Source organism: Erpetoichthys calabaricus, chromosome 9 (assembly GCF_900747795.2).
Source record: "Erpetoichthys calabaricus chromosome 9, fErpCal1.3, whole genome shotgun sequence".
NCBI classification, from domain to species: domain Eukaryota; kingdom Metazoa; phylum Chordata; class Cladistia; order Polypteriformes; family Polypteridae; genus Erpetoichthys; species Erpetoichthys calabaricus.
Window position 1 is genome coordinate 98,553,054 of NC_041402.2, and position 14,644 is coordinate 98,567,697.

At 38.4% G+C, this 14,644-nt stretch overlaps 1 protein-coding gene across 3 annotated transcripts in view; it reads left to right on the forward strand.

Moving 5' to 3' along the window:
* The first annotated feature begins 8,871 nt into the window (after positions 1-8,871).
* LOC127529131 (uncharacterized) overlaps positions 8,872-14,644 on the forward strand; it is a 168,683-nt gene continuing 162,910 nt past the window's right edge. For all 3 annotated transcript variants that reach the window (XM_051931714.1, XM_051931715.1, XM_051931716.1), the window contains exons 1-2: positions 8,872-9,013; positions 12,966-13,034. In XM_051931714.1, coding sequence (XP_051787674.1) covers positions 8,947-9,013; positions 12,966-13,034 — 136 coding nt within the window. In that variant the 5' untranslated portion in view covers positions 8,872-8,946. The remainder of the gene's footprint in view (positions 9,014-12,965; positions 13,035-14,644) is intronic.

Genomic DNA, 14,644 nt, shown 5'->3' on the forward strand with positions numbered 1-14,644 from the left:
TTAAGTAGGTAAAGTTTGATTCACTCTTAAGTAATAATGAATTTTAATGGTGTTTCATTGGTTATGTTTTTGTTTTCCCCATAGTATATTTACAATAAACGGTAAAAGGTTGGAATATTGTTTATCAAAGACTGTAGAAGTACAATAAAATAATATTAAAGGAGACTTACAATTGTTACTTTGTCACATTTACAGGTGGGAAGTGGAACAAATCATGGATCCTATTTGCATTACAGTATATTGAAAAGGACTGAATAGACAAAGTACTGTAGATGTTTACTTACATTTGGCGTTAGTTTGACAGCTGATATTGTAATAATTTTTCAGATACCTTAAATTTAAAAAACGTTCATTATATTCCTCGATATCTTCACATATATTTGGGTATATTAAAATGATTTGTTTTCCTTGTAGAGCAAGCAATTTTTCAGTCAATTAATCAGTCATTACCATAAATGCAGTTAACTTCACATGCATAACAGCAAAGACCATTAGCACAAAGTATCAAAATAACAAAAAGGATATGAATTCATTTTTTACCCCCTCCATCCCTCTACCAAATCTTCAAATTTCTCCTCAGGATCTGTGTGGCAGAAGTCTATCTCCAACAGGATTGAGCACAACAAATCTTGCAGCCACTGCAGCCCTCCAGGAATGACTTTGCCCACCCCTGCGCTATAAAGATATATCTAACAGTCATACATACAGCATAGTTAACAGTAACTGTAGCATAGGTGAATCAAAGTAATGAACATGGGAATTTCTTTCATAATATATTCAAGGTATAGCGATAAGAGCGCCTGGTATGGGTGATTAACATATTCCCAGAGGTATTAGCAGGTGAGAGGGAATAGTATGTAGCACCGTGAGTTGTCACCTGCTTTGGTAATAAGAATACATGTAGCTTAACCGTTTGGTCTGCTTGTGCTGAGCTAGTAAATCTCCTTTGTTGTCCATGTGCATATAAGACTGTATACATGGGGCACTACAAAGCAGCTATATTATGGCAAATTCCCACACCAACTGTATATTTCAATTAAAGTTGACATCAAAATGCCAACAGACAAGGTGTTAAATTATGCTGTTGTAGGACTGATTGTAAACAGTAGCATAATTAAGTGAATTTAAAATATTGGGCCTTTCATTTATTAATGAGTTGCATCAATATGTTTATTTATGTATATGTTTCTTTGCCACATGTGATGGTCATTATTTGAACTTGCAGGCTCATATTTGCTTGAATGTGCTCCTTGGTAGATACAGTATAAATCATGTTCATTTTAACTTTAATTTTGTTTGGTTGCATCAGTGAAGGAAAATGTAAACAGTTAAATCAACAGAACCTATTACAATTGCAAATCATGGTTCCGTCTCTCTATTGTGATGAGGTGCATAGATGTTAGGCAGGACAGTAGACAGGTAGTGATGCACAGACTGACCCATTCAATAAGATCAAAATAGGATGTTTGTTTGCTTCCTAAAGCAACTGGAAATACGCCTATAACTGGCCATTATTTGTTGAATTTTATAAGAAAAATGCAGTAAGCTTCTCATCTCGCATTTGATAGTCTGTTCTTGTAAAAGATAGGAGCACTGTGGGAAGGGTTTTAAGACTCAGTTTTGTTTTCACAACCAACTTACAGTAAATGGCAGTAAATAAGTTCAAGCACACTTAAACACTCTTGGTGCCTTTTACTGTTATGTACAAAAAATGTGGAATATTTTACCGATAGAAAACGCCAGGCTAGTACCATTGATCAATTTAAAAAAACTATTAAAAACCTCCTTTTTTAAGTTGGTCTTTTCTTAATTGCATTTCTGTTCTTCTAATAGATATGTGCATTGCAATATCCTGTACTTCACGAATGTGCTATCATTATTAATCCCTACTTTTCTCTGTTTTCTTTTCTGGTTTCTCAAGTACTGTGCATAAAAGTAGATACTCTGTCTATGATACACACTTCATTGAATTGTCTAAAATGTAGAATAAAAAATAAAACTAACTTTAGCACCTTTATATTAGGTAGACCGCCCAGTTTGGCCAGTTTGGTGATCAGTTCATCTTCTGCTCATTTAATTATTCAGAGTAACAGACATTTTAAGCAAGGATGCCCAAACATTTGCATGCCACTCTACTGTATGTTGTAAAGGAAGGACAAGAAATGCAAGAAGAGATAGGGGTCCAACTGGGAAACCCCTTTTAATTGCTTGGGAATGGAGCCAAAACAAATAATGAAAAATTATAAAAGTAGCATTTTGACTCCCTCTACCACAGGGGTGGGCAGCAACAGTCCTGGTGGGCCACAGTGGCTGCAAGTTTTTGTTCCAACCCAGTGTCTGGATGAGAAGTCAATTATTTCTGATGAAACATTTACTGCTCATGTGACATTTTGAGTCTTCATTTTTGTGGTCTCGCTTGTTAAGATTTCCCACACTTAATTTCTTATTTCAGTCTTAAACAGCTGGATTCACTGTTTTAATGGCTCCTTATTACAACAAGATGCAAATGACAAAGGAGCCAGCAGTTCTCTATCTAACATGTTTTCATTTACACCTGTGTAGATTCATCTTGCACTATTTGGTAAATAACTCTTAAGAGAAAAATGTGACAGACTGAAAATTATTTGCTTTACAGTTCAAATCATTTGGATGATGCCCTGGGAAATAATCTATGATGTAAGAACCTAACATTGCAGAAACGATTCCATTAAATAAAATAAGGTCTGAAATTGGCAAGGAATTGTTTCTAATTTAGCAATTCGGTTGGAGTGAAAACCTGCAGCTACTGCAGCCCTCCAGGACCAATGTAGCCCTCCCCTGCTCAAGCAGAGCTGCAGGAGTATTGTCTACTGTTTCTCCTGTTTCTGCTTGTCTAATGATAACCTCCCTCTAGGCACATGGCTTTTTATCCTTCCTGTTGTGTTGGAGGTGGAACAGGTGAAACCTGAGTAGTGGTAACAACAGGCTTCTTCTTGAAGGAAGGAAACAGAAACTATGTGAACTATTCCATCCTACTAGTACTACCCCGATGCACCCTTAAAAGGTCTCTGTAAGAGACTCGCCAAGCTTGCATGTGCAACAGCATGGAGAGTGTTGTACAAACTATGGGTGTTGTTGCTCTAATGAATAAAAACCTACAACATCCGATTTACCAGACTGAGACCCTCCAACTTGGAGGAGAGATTTTTTTTTTGGAATGGCACCAGTATTCACCAACAGTCAATGATTAGCAAAAACAAATACCATGTAGGTATATAATTTAAATTGAATAAATGAATAGTTATATACAGTATATTGTATGTATATTTTTTTACTTACTATGTATATTTAGAGGATTAAATAGTTATCAGCTCTGTAAAAGGAAGACAAACATTTTTGGATTTTATTTTTCAATAGTCCATCTATCCATTTTCCAACCCGCTGAATCCGAACACAGGGTCACGGGGGTCTGCTGGAGCCAATCCCAGCCAACACAGGGCACAAGGCAGGAACCAATCCTGGGCAGGGTGCCAACCCACCGCAGGTATTTTTCAATAGTAGTTATTGTAAATTATAGTTCTTCTTCTTTCGTCTGCTCCCGTTAGGGGTTGCCACAGTGGATCATCATCTTCCATATCTTTCTGTCCTCTGCATCTTGTTCTGTTACACCCATCACCTGCATGCCCTCTCTCACCACATCCATAAACCTTCTCTTAGGCCTTCCTCTTTTCTTCTTGCCTGACAGCTCTATCCTTAATATCCTTCTCCCAATATACTCGGCATCTCTCCTCTGCACATGTCCAAACCAACGCAATCTCCCCTCTCTGACTTTGTCTCCCAACCGTCCAACTTGAGCTGACCCTCTAATGTACTCATTTCTAATCCTATCCATCCTCGTCACAACCAGTGCAAATCTTAGCATCTTTAACTCTGCTACCTCTAGCTCTGTCTCCTGATTTCTGGTCAGTGCCACCGTTTCCAACCCATATAACATAACTGGTCTCACTACTGTCCTGTAGACCTTCCCTTTCACTCTTGGTGATACCCGTTTGTCACAAATTACTCCTGTCGCTCTTCTCCACCCATTCCACCCTGCCTGCACTCTCTTTTTCACCTCTCTTCCACAATCCCCATTACTCAGTACTGCTAATTCCAAGTATTTAAACTCATCCACCTTCGCCAACTCTACTCCTTGCATCCTCACCAATCCACTGACCTCCCTCTCATTTACACACATGTATTCTGTCTTGTTCCTACTGACCTTCATTCCTCTCCTTTCTAGAGCATATCTCCACCTCTTTAGGGTCTCCTCAACCTGCTCCCTACTATTTCTACAGATTACAATGTCATCAGCAAACATCATAGTCCACTAGGAATCCTATTTAATCTCGTCTGTCAACCTGTCCACCACCATTGCAAATAAGAAAGGACTCAGAGGCGATCCCTGATGTAATCCCACCTCCACCTTGAATGCATCCGTCACTTCTACCGCAGACCTTACCAGTGTCCACTTCCCTCATACATATCCTGTACTACTCTTACGTACTTCTCTGCCACTCCCAACTTCTTCATACAATACCACAGCTCCTCTCCAGACATCCTGTCATATGCTTTCTCCAGGTCCACAAAGACACAATATCGGCACCAGTACACTTCTTCTCTACTCCTCAGGCATCAACTCACATTCCAAAATTCCATTAAACAATCTGGTTAAAAACTCCACTGCCATCTCTCCTAAACACCTCCATGCTTCCACAGGTATATCATCTGGACCAACAGCCCTTCCATTTTTCATCCTCTTCATAGCTGTCCTTACTTCCTCCTTGCTAATCCGTTGCACTTCCTGATTCACTGTCTGCACATCATCAATCCTCTTCTCTCTCTCATTCTCTTCATTCGTCAGCCTCTCAAAGTATTCTTTCCATCTGCTCAACACACTCTCCTTGCTTGTCAGTATGTTTCCATCTTTATCCTTTATCACCCTAACATGCTGCACATCTTTCCCAGCTCGGTCCCTCTGTCTAGCCAATCGGTACAGGTCCTTTTCTCCCTTCTTAGTGTCCAACCTTTCATACATCTCATCATATGCCTTTTCTTTAGCCTTCGCCACCTTTCTCTTCACCTTGCGCCTTGTCTCCTTGTACTCTTGTCTACTTTCTGCATCTCTCTGACTATCCCACTTCTTCTTTGCCATCCTCTTCCTCTGTATAGTCTCCTGTACTTGCCCATTCCACCACCAGGTTTCCTTTTCCTCCGTCCTCTGTCCAGATGTCATGCTAAGCACTCTTCTTGCTGTCACTCTTACTACTTCTGCTGTAGTTTCCTAACTGTCTGGTAACTCTTCACTACCACCCAGTGCCTGTCTCACCTTCTCCCTAAACTCAACCATGCAGTCTTCCTTTTTCAAATTCCACCATTTCACCCCTGGCTCTGCCCTCACTCTCCTTCTTCTTGGATCTCCAACTTCATCCTACAAACCACCATCCTATGCTGCTTAACTAAACTTTCCCCTTCCACCACTTTGCAGTCTTCAATCTCCTTCAGATTGCCTCTTCTGCATAGGATGTAATCTACCTGTGTGCATCTTCCTCCACTCTTGTACATAACTATGTAAATTATTATTAACTCAAAATGAACAAAAAAGACAAGAAACAATGATTTGATTAGGGGAAGGACCTTGGCTGAAATACAACATAGCCCCTTACCTCCCAATTGATGACTTCCAGACACTTATGCACTTTTCATAAAGTACAAAAATATTACACTATCCCCTATGGGAACCTTCAGAGGAGGAGACTTGCGCCCAGCAAGACAGATGGGAATGTTTAGCTATTAGCTAAACAAATGAGCTTGAAGGACTGAATGGTCTCCTCTCGCTTGTCAAATGTCTTGAGATTCTTATGCAAGACCTGAGCCATGCTGAGGAGATGAGGTAAGAAGACTTGAACCAAGCATAGTAGACAAGGCGAGAAGGCCACTTACTAGTGGTCCCAGCTGGACAAACAAAACTGGCGGGTCACCTTCTGGAGGTCCCTGTAGGCAAACAGAACTGGTGGGTCACCTACAGGTGACTCTGGGATGGCAAGCAAAACAGGCCTACTATCTTCTGGTGGCCTTAGCATTAGAAGTGAATGAGCACAAACTCCTGGTGGTCACAGCAAGACAAGCGGTCAAGTACCACCTCCTGGTGGTCACACCAAGACAGGTGCTGAGGTACCACCACTTGGTGGTTCCAGCAGAGTAAGTAAGATAAGTTAACCACCTCCTGGTGGTTCCCACATGGCAAATAAGAAAGGCAAACCAACTTCTGGTGGTTCCAGCAGAAAGGACAAGATAGGCATCTACATACCTCCCAACAGGGACAATGAGGCAACTGAGCACCTCTGAGCACCTCTGGACAACTAGGCAGCAGGGATCTGAGCACCTCTGGGCAAGAAGGACAGGGCTAAAATATACAAGCTAAGAAGTGAGTTTTTATTTTTTATACTCCCTTCTAGTGACCTTGAAATTCTTGACCATAACTTGAAGGCGCTCCCTCCTGGGAATCACAGGCAGAAATTCAGGTGTGCCTGTTCCTGGGGTCTTGGGCAGCAACATGGATGTGCCATCTCCTCTCAGGAGTGGCTTGCACACTTCAATACTCTCAGCTTCATAGTGCTGACTTAACTTACGAGCCACACCCTCCATACTTCTGGCTGTGGGGCTTGCTCGAACCCTCCATCTTCTTTCAGAGCATCCGGCTTGGCATTCTTGTCTTCGTTTGATGCTGCAGTTTTTAGTCGGTTGTCCACATTCTCAGCCCCTTTCACCAGAGCCGTCTTGATCATAACTTCCAAGAGTCTTTAATCCTTTGTCACAGCAACATGAAACAAAACAAAAGACTATCAAAGATACAGTATGTCTTGGGGTGGATGGCGTGAAGGTAGCGGTGATGACAAAATGTGGGGATGAAAGACTTTGACCGCAGTCACAGGTGCAACAATAGCAGTAATGGCATTTCTTGGTTTAGCCATGGTAGAGCAAAAAGTCAGCTAGGTTTTCTGTCTGCTTTCAATTGCTTGAATAGCATATTTCTCCCAAAGGTACTGTATATTGGCTACACGTAAATACACCTCATCCTCCAACTCAAAAAACTCATAATTCTCCAGACCCATAACCCTTGCCGAAAGCTGAGGTAATTTGTAAAGCTTATTCTCAATTTCCCTTAAGTGGTTATAGGTCTGTATATGTACACTCGAAGATAAGACATATTTAAGGGCATCACTATATTTACAAAATTAGCCATCAACAAAGCAGTGAGTTTTTTTCAAAAACTAATTCAACATAAAGTGCTACTGCCAAATAGTCTGTTTTGTTATGAAATGTGAGTCACAAATCAGAAGAGAGTCCAAAAAGTGCCCAGAAGTACCCACTAGAGAGGGATATACTATCAAACCCCAGCTAGATGTAAGGGCAAACACAGGATTTTTATCAAATGAAAATATTCTATAAAAATGCTCTTCAACAACAATAAAGCTCTGGAACACAAAAGGAAATAGAAGTTGTCCAAAACAATAAGGCAATCCGATGTGTACAAAGTCCCAACATAGTAATCCAGAGAATAGTGAAAAAATAGCAGAAGGTCAAATAAATCCAGTGATATCGCAAAGCCCCAATTTCCCTTTGGGGATTAACAAAGTATATGAAAAAAAAAAAAAAAGTGCAAACACAGTAAACTAACTGACTCCCTAGTGCACGGTACTGCCAAGAATTCTGGGAAACCGTCATCTTCACAGGGTTGAGGGCAGTTCCTAGCAGGTATGTGCAGGTAGTCTTGCCTCTTAGGGAACCATTGAGAAAGCACAAATCACATAACGAAGGTTTAATACAAATTCAAACATATAATGTAAATAATTAACAAAAGTAATATTAACTTAAATAAATAACTCAAAATGGACAAGAAGGTCATAAGCTCCTCAGCAGGAACTCTCTGTGATATTTTGTCCATTCTGTTGACATTGTTTTTCATTTTCTTGCCCCTACACCAAAAAGTTGTGGCCTATGTGTTTCACAAATTATTTCTTGCTGTAAATTATTTTTCACAGATCATCTGTCAAACAGAAACCTACCAATACCTTAACTACATATACTTGGGGTTGTAGGAAGAAAAACACAGAGAGAATATGCACTTTTTACGGCAAGTACATGACAATTGACCCCACTGGATCCACTGCAGCAGTATACTACTTAAGTGCAGAAAAGGGAAAAAACAAATGAAAATACAGACTAATAAAGGAGTCCAATTATAAACAAAAATTCTCTGAAAGAGGTTATCTTCAAAACCTGCAGTGAAGAGTGGCACTGCATGCATGCCTGGGGTTAAAAAGCCCTGCACTACAGGGACATTTGAAAACTTTTTAGTGGTATATTCTGAGAAAGCATATTCTATTAGTATTGTGGGAGACATAGTGTGTACTGAAAGATAATTGGTGATGAATAAATTATGTTGTCTATTAACTTTTAGAAAAACCATGAAGATAATAAGATTATTGACTTTAGACTGGAAATGTTACTTTAGATAGTAAGTTTAGATAAGGATTAGCTAAAGTAAAACAATGACTACCCCTTTTTTACTATAATACTTTCCTGCCTATACCAAATATCATCAACACAAATAACAAAGGAAGATAACACAAATATTATGTTGGCTCAAGTGGATTACCACTTTTATTCTATGTCACAGAAAAGTGATGTTTATTTTGTTTATTTTAACCCTTTTTGAGTTTTCCAGTTTAGTTTTACTGATTTATATAAATGTATTTATATGGAAGGAAAATTATCAAGAACAGAATGGTATAAACCTAATAATTCTGACAGAGACGTTTTGGTCCTGAAACAGCCAAATGGTGTTGAAAGATGTACAGGAACATCCTAGTTAATGCTTACATACCTGCTTTCTTCTAGATTTTAAAAGCAAGATGAATAATTATGAAAATGATAGCCTCGTATTTTATTTTGTGTTGGTTTGGAATGGTCTTTTCCCTGGAATGCACAGGTATGACAGGCATCCATGATTACTTATATCATGATTTCTTATTTCATGTTGTAAGTTGACAGAACACATATATTCTAAGAAGAATAACATGTTGAATAAACTGTATATGTAATGAATTAAAAAAATAATTACGGTATATAAATTATTTCAACCAGTCAAGATTTTAATGAAAGTTAGGGCATTTATATCAGTGTCTATATTATTTGATTATTTGCTTGAAGAAAGTAATGTTCTCAGGTTATTAACACATATCAAATAGTAACTGTAATTTTGACAATGCCGATATACCTTGCACGTAATACTCGGAGAGCGATGTCAAAGCTTTTGTCTTTAATTATAAATACGGAAACTGAATCAATTAAAGATAGACACCAACAGAACAAATTATTCCTAAAATAGTAAAGGTGCAATATGTAATAGATGAGAGGATATCGTAAGTTGCAAATTTATATACTGTGTATAAATAAAGCTAATGTATACTGTTGCTGAATTTTTGTTGTACGATGCATATTAACAGGCAACAGCATAGAATTGCATGTTGTATGTTTTTTCCTTAAGATGGTGATATTTGAGTCACATTCCATTTTTAATTTTAACCTTTTGGTAATGGTAAGTAGGGAGGTGAATAACTTTGGAGGGTGTTGCATCAGAATATGCACTGGTTGCTCTTAGCTGTTTCCCATAAAATCTAAAGTGAAGATTTATATACATTGTATTTACCATTTCAAGCAATTGTCAGTTGTGCATTTTAATTATTGTAATGATTTAAGTTTAACAGCCATGTAGAAATGCCCTTCATAGGAATTGAGTTAAATGCTATAAAGGCTACCGCATGTTGAATGAGCAGAGACACAATAATAAATGTTATAATATACCACTGTTTTATAATTATTTATAACTCTTTAGTCAGAGGATATCAATGGGTTTCAGTTGTTTACCATGAAAGTTCTAAACACTTCTTTTAGTTAGGATAGTTCCCTGAGGTTCTCCAGTATTACACACCACCATTTCTGAAACAGAGCCCCTCAGCCTTACACACTGCTGTCTGTTGGTCCATGATCCAGGAGAGTATGGGAGCATCAACGTATGCATAACTTTGAGCTTTTTCCCCAGTTGATAAAGTTAAAAGCACTGGAAAAGTAAAAGAACATTAACCTGACTGTGGTACTGGCTTTGTCCAAGTGGGAGTAAGCTCTGTGGACCATGTAGATGAGAGTATGCACCCCAAGGAGACGCGGTTGCTAAAACCCTAAAACCACCTCTTAAATGGTGATACAATGGGAAACAATCGTGTTTTTTTTGTTGTTTTTTTAACCTCCTCTTTGCTCGATCAGCTGCTGGCTTGCTGTTGCCATGCCACGTGATCTGCATCTCGCAAGGCGCTTCGAACATTTCAAAGTCTGTACAGCAGCTGTCCTTTTTTCTGTCACTGCCTTGTCTCTCTTCTCCCCCAGACATCCTCTGCTCCTATTGGGGGTACCGCTTCCAAGGCTTGCCTCTATGAAGAGGAAGATTTTCTATTCTTTTAATTAAGAGACTGAACTGTCCCCTCCGACTACACACAGAGCTCGATTCACTCCTGGAAGAGACTTATGTTTGTGTGAAATGTTTGAATAACTTCTCTATCTGTAAAATCTCCTGTGTATCTGTGCCACTGTGTGACCCAAGTGTGACAGCATATGTGGATTTCACTTTCACCAAACTACAAATCTTTTAATTCTCATGGATACGCCTCTTCATTGGGAAGAAACACTACTTTTCCCTGATGGCAACACGAATTAGATGATCCTACTTAAAGTTTAAATCCAAACAATATATTCAATCTCTTTTTGCTATTCTGTTATTTTACCGAGTAATAATTTCGGTTTGTTTGCGCTAATGCGATCTTTACTATCATTTTGGAATTTTCGTAATTCCATTATCTCTAACCGGCTCTACATGTGTATCGTGCCAACGTTTTTGAATTCTGTACGACATTCTACTTTGTCATCTACTCTTTGTCTTTTATTTCTGGCCCTGGGTGTGGTTAAATCTCTTGGCACAGAGTCTCATCTTACGGGATGTGAAAGTGTCTCTCTGAGAAAGTCACATCTCATATGCCTTCCCAAGATTTTTTTATTATAATAGAGAGATGAGAAGGAGACCATGGTTAGACAGCATCCTGCAAGTACTATGGAAACACTTCCCCATTGCTGTTGTCCATTGGTCTAGGTGCATGACCATTGGCTTACATTTGGAAGGATCCTAGTTTAGATAAGATTATGGAGTTTTTTTCCTCTGATCCCAAATAAGAGATTCATTGTGAAAAAGGTAGCATGAAATTTTATGCATGAAGCACATTTTTGTAGTGGTATGGATGAAGCAATGGAAGATAGGACAACATTGGAGAGTGACCGTGGCAAGAGACAGCAATTTTGGCTGCAGAATGATCCGTGGGGAGAAACATCCCAAAAAACTTTATTAATTCCCAGACCCACGATGTCAAATACTGCAAAAACACATGTAAATTTAATTTAATTGGCAATTTCACAAAACTGTATGCAAAACAAAATTGAACTTTTTTCCTCATTACTACTCTGTACCAGTGTGGTAGATTTAGCTTTATTAATCAGTGTATATTTTATCACAAAGATGAAAATATACTTGTCAAATCTGAAACATTGTAATTTTACATTTTTCATTATTTAACTTTTACATGTTTCATGGTGATGAATTCCTTTATTTTCTTTATTGTAGTCATTTGTATAAAGTATACATTGTCCTAATTGCTTAAAGAAGGTTACACTATGTCAACTAATTCCTTTGCTTTTTCATTATTCATTCATCAAAATAAGCCTTAGTAAATATATTTTATGTAAGATTAATTATTATGATAAAGTGCTTTCAGTATTATACATTGAGCAAGATTATGTTATTTGATTTTTCTGTCTGTGCTCCTTCACAAAAAGACATAATTGCTTTAGAACCATTCCAAATTATTGAGCATGTCCCCAAGGATTCTCATGTCAACAATGGCTACTGGTGGGTCTTCCTCTCACATCTTAATGTATTGAAGGGATTGACGATGTAAAACTAATGTAAATCACCATGCACTTTTTGTGGTTCTGACAAAAAAAAATTCTGAACCAATGATTTACCAAATTATCTATACTCCACATATCACCTTGTATATGTAAAATACTATATATTGTAAGCCCACAGCTGCTGTTATAGTTACAGATAGAAACCACAACAGATAAAAAAATACCATTATTTTCTTTAGCTGTCCCCTGTGCCACTCTGCCCCGCCACCCCCACACTCCAGTCAGTCTCATTTTCAGTCATTCACTTTTTCTTTCTCAAGATCACACACTGCACGCAGAGCTTTCCCATTTATCAGCTTTTACCATCAGTCGGCAGAGCACTGAGATAGCTGCACAGTTCCCCTGTGTCCCCTGTGTGAAGTCTACATGACCATCATCATCAAGTCCTTCCATGAGAACCCTAAATACAAAGAGGACTGTTCATTTATGTTAGGTAGAATGCCCAGAGGGGGCTGGGCTGTCTCATGGTCTGGAACCCCTGCAGATTTTATTTTTGTTTCTCCAGCCATCTGGAATTTTTTTTGTTTTTTCTGTCCTTCCTGGCCATCAGACCTTACTCTTATTCTATGTTAATTAGTGTTGTCTTATTTTAATTCTTACTTTGTCTTTTTTCTCTTTTTCTTCATCATGTAAAGCACTTTGAGCTACATTATTTGTATGAAAATGTACTATATAAATAAATGTTGTTGTTGTTGTTGTTGTACCATTGCACTTGGCTGACACATTATACTTTTTTTTTCTCTTTTGAGTGCTTTACGAAATTACATTTTAAGGATTGTTAAAGCAGAAATTAGCCAAGTGCAATCTTAAATGTTTGCACTGATTTAGAAAGTGATTTGTTTTAGTTTGTATTTTGTATCTTTTTACAGGTGGTGTGCCAGTTATTTTGCAGACCACTCCAAATCAGATATCCCATTTTAAGAAAATGTCAATACCAGGTACATTGATTGTTATTATTATTTTATTGTTGGGTTATTTTTTTAGAAGAACAGTGATCAGAAAATTTTTTTAAAAGCATGGATTTGTACTGTGTGAGATGTACATTTTTTACTTATATTTTACATTTAAAATCTATTGAGTCTGTTTAAACCAAAATATTTAAGATTTCTGCCTTGCAGATATTGACAAAATGTCCATTTAGCTTCTCTAAGGTCAACGTTTCTATGTAGCTTCCACTAAAAGGTTCAAGCGAGTTGTTCAGTCACAGTGATAAGCTACAAAATCACACAGGCCATGGCAATTTGTAGAACCATATGTGGGGTGAGTATTTTTTTTCTGAAAACAGTGAATCTTAAAGATTAACAAGCAACTATGTAATGTACACACATAACTTTCCTTCTGCATTTTGTATGTTTTCCAAAACTTCTCTTAATCACCCTTTTACAAGTATACTGTACTTCTTTTTTTTAAGCTATCTGTATCAAGTAATTTAGTTGAGCGCCCGGCTGTCATCTCGCTTGACATTGTGAGATGACAGCCGTAGATCTACAGGCACAAGCAGATCTAATGATCTGCAGAGATGGCAAGGAAAGAGCGGGCGGGTGGGCAAATATTGCTAAAGCTAATAGTGGGGGACAAGGCGGAGATCGGAGTTCACAGGCAAAGAGTATGGGGAGGTGGGGTTTCGAGAGGGGGGGTGTACATGGTAATAGCGGGGGAGGAACAGCTTAATACAGTAGCAAGGAGTATGGAGAGGTGGGCGGGTGAGAGGGGGCTGTACATGCTAATAGCGAGAGCGGAGCGGCAGTTCACAAGCAAAGAGGATGTGGAGGTGGGTGGGCAAGAGGAGGACTGATTAAAAAAAAAGTCTAGAGGAACCAGCCTGTCAGATATCAGAGAAAGGTCGTCAGGAAGTGATGTCTCTGTTCTCAGCATCAGTGCGGTCTGTATAGTGCTGCTAAGCGTACAGCAGCTCTCTTCTTGTTCAGTATATAGCAAACCAATATATATGTATATACAGTTGTTTAAGCATTAAGTGTGTTCTGTGTGCAAAAATCCTTGTAGCACTCGTTGTGGTACCTGTTTAAAGTGACCCCATCTGCCGTTCTTATATTTGTTCATATTTGGACCTGCGTCCATATTGCAAAAAGTGTGCAGAAACCCTTGCAGCACACACTGTGTCTTGAGCAAAAGTTTTGTCACTGAATTGCTGAGGGTTTTGTACGGAAGCATATTAGGGCCACAGTGAAGAAAAAAAAAACTATATGTCGAGAATGTTGACTTTATTCTCGACGTTTCCACTTTAATCTTAACGTTTATGATGAGAATAAAGTCGACATGTTGACATGTTGCTACATAACTTATGACGGGGTTTGAGAAAATCTAGTAAATTAAATACAGTGGTGTGAAAAACTATTTGCCCCCTTCCTGATTTCTTATTCTTTTGCATGTTTGTCACACAAAATGTTTCTGATCATCAAACACATTTAACCATTAGTCAAATATAACACAAGTAAACACAAAATGCAGTTTTTAAATGATGGTTTTTATTATTTAGGGAGAAAACAAATCCAAACCTACATGGCCGTGTGTGAAAAAGTAATTGCCC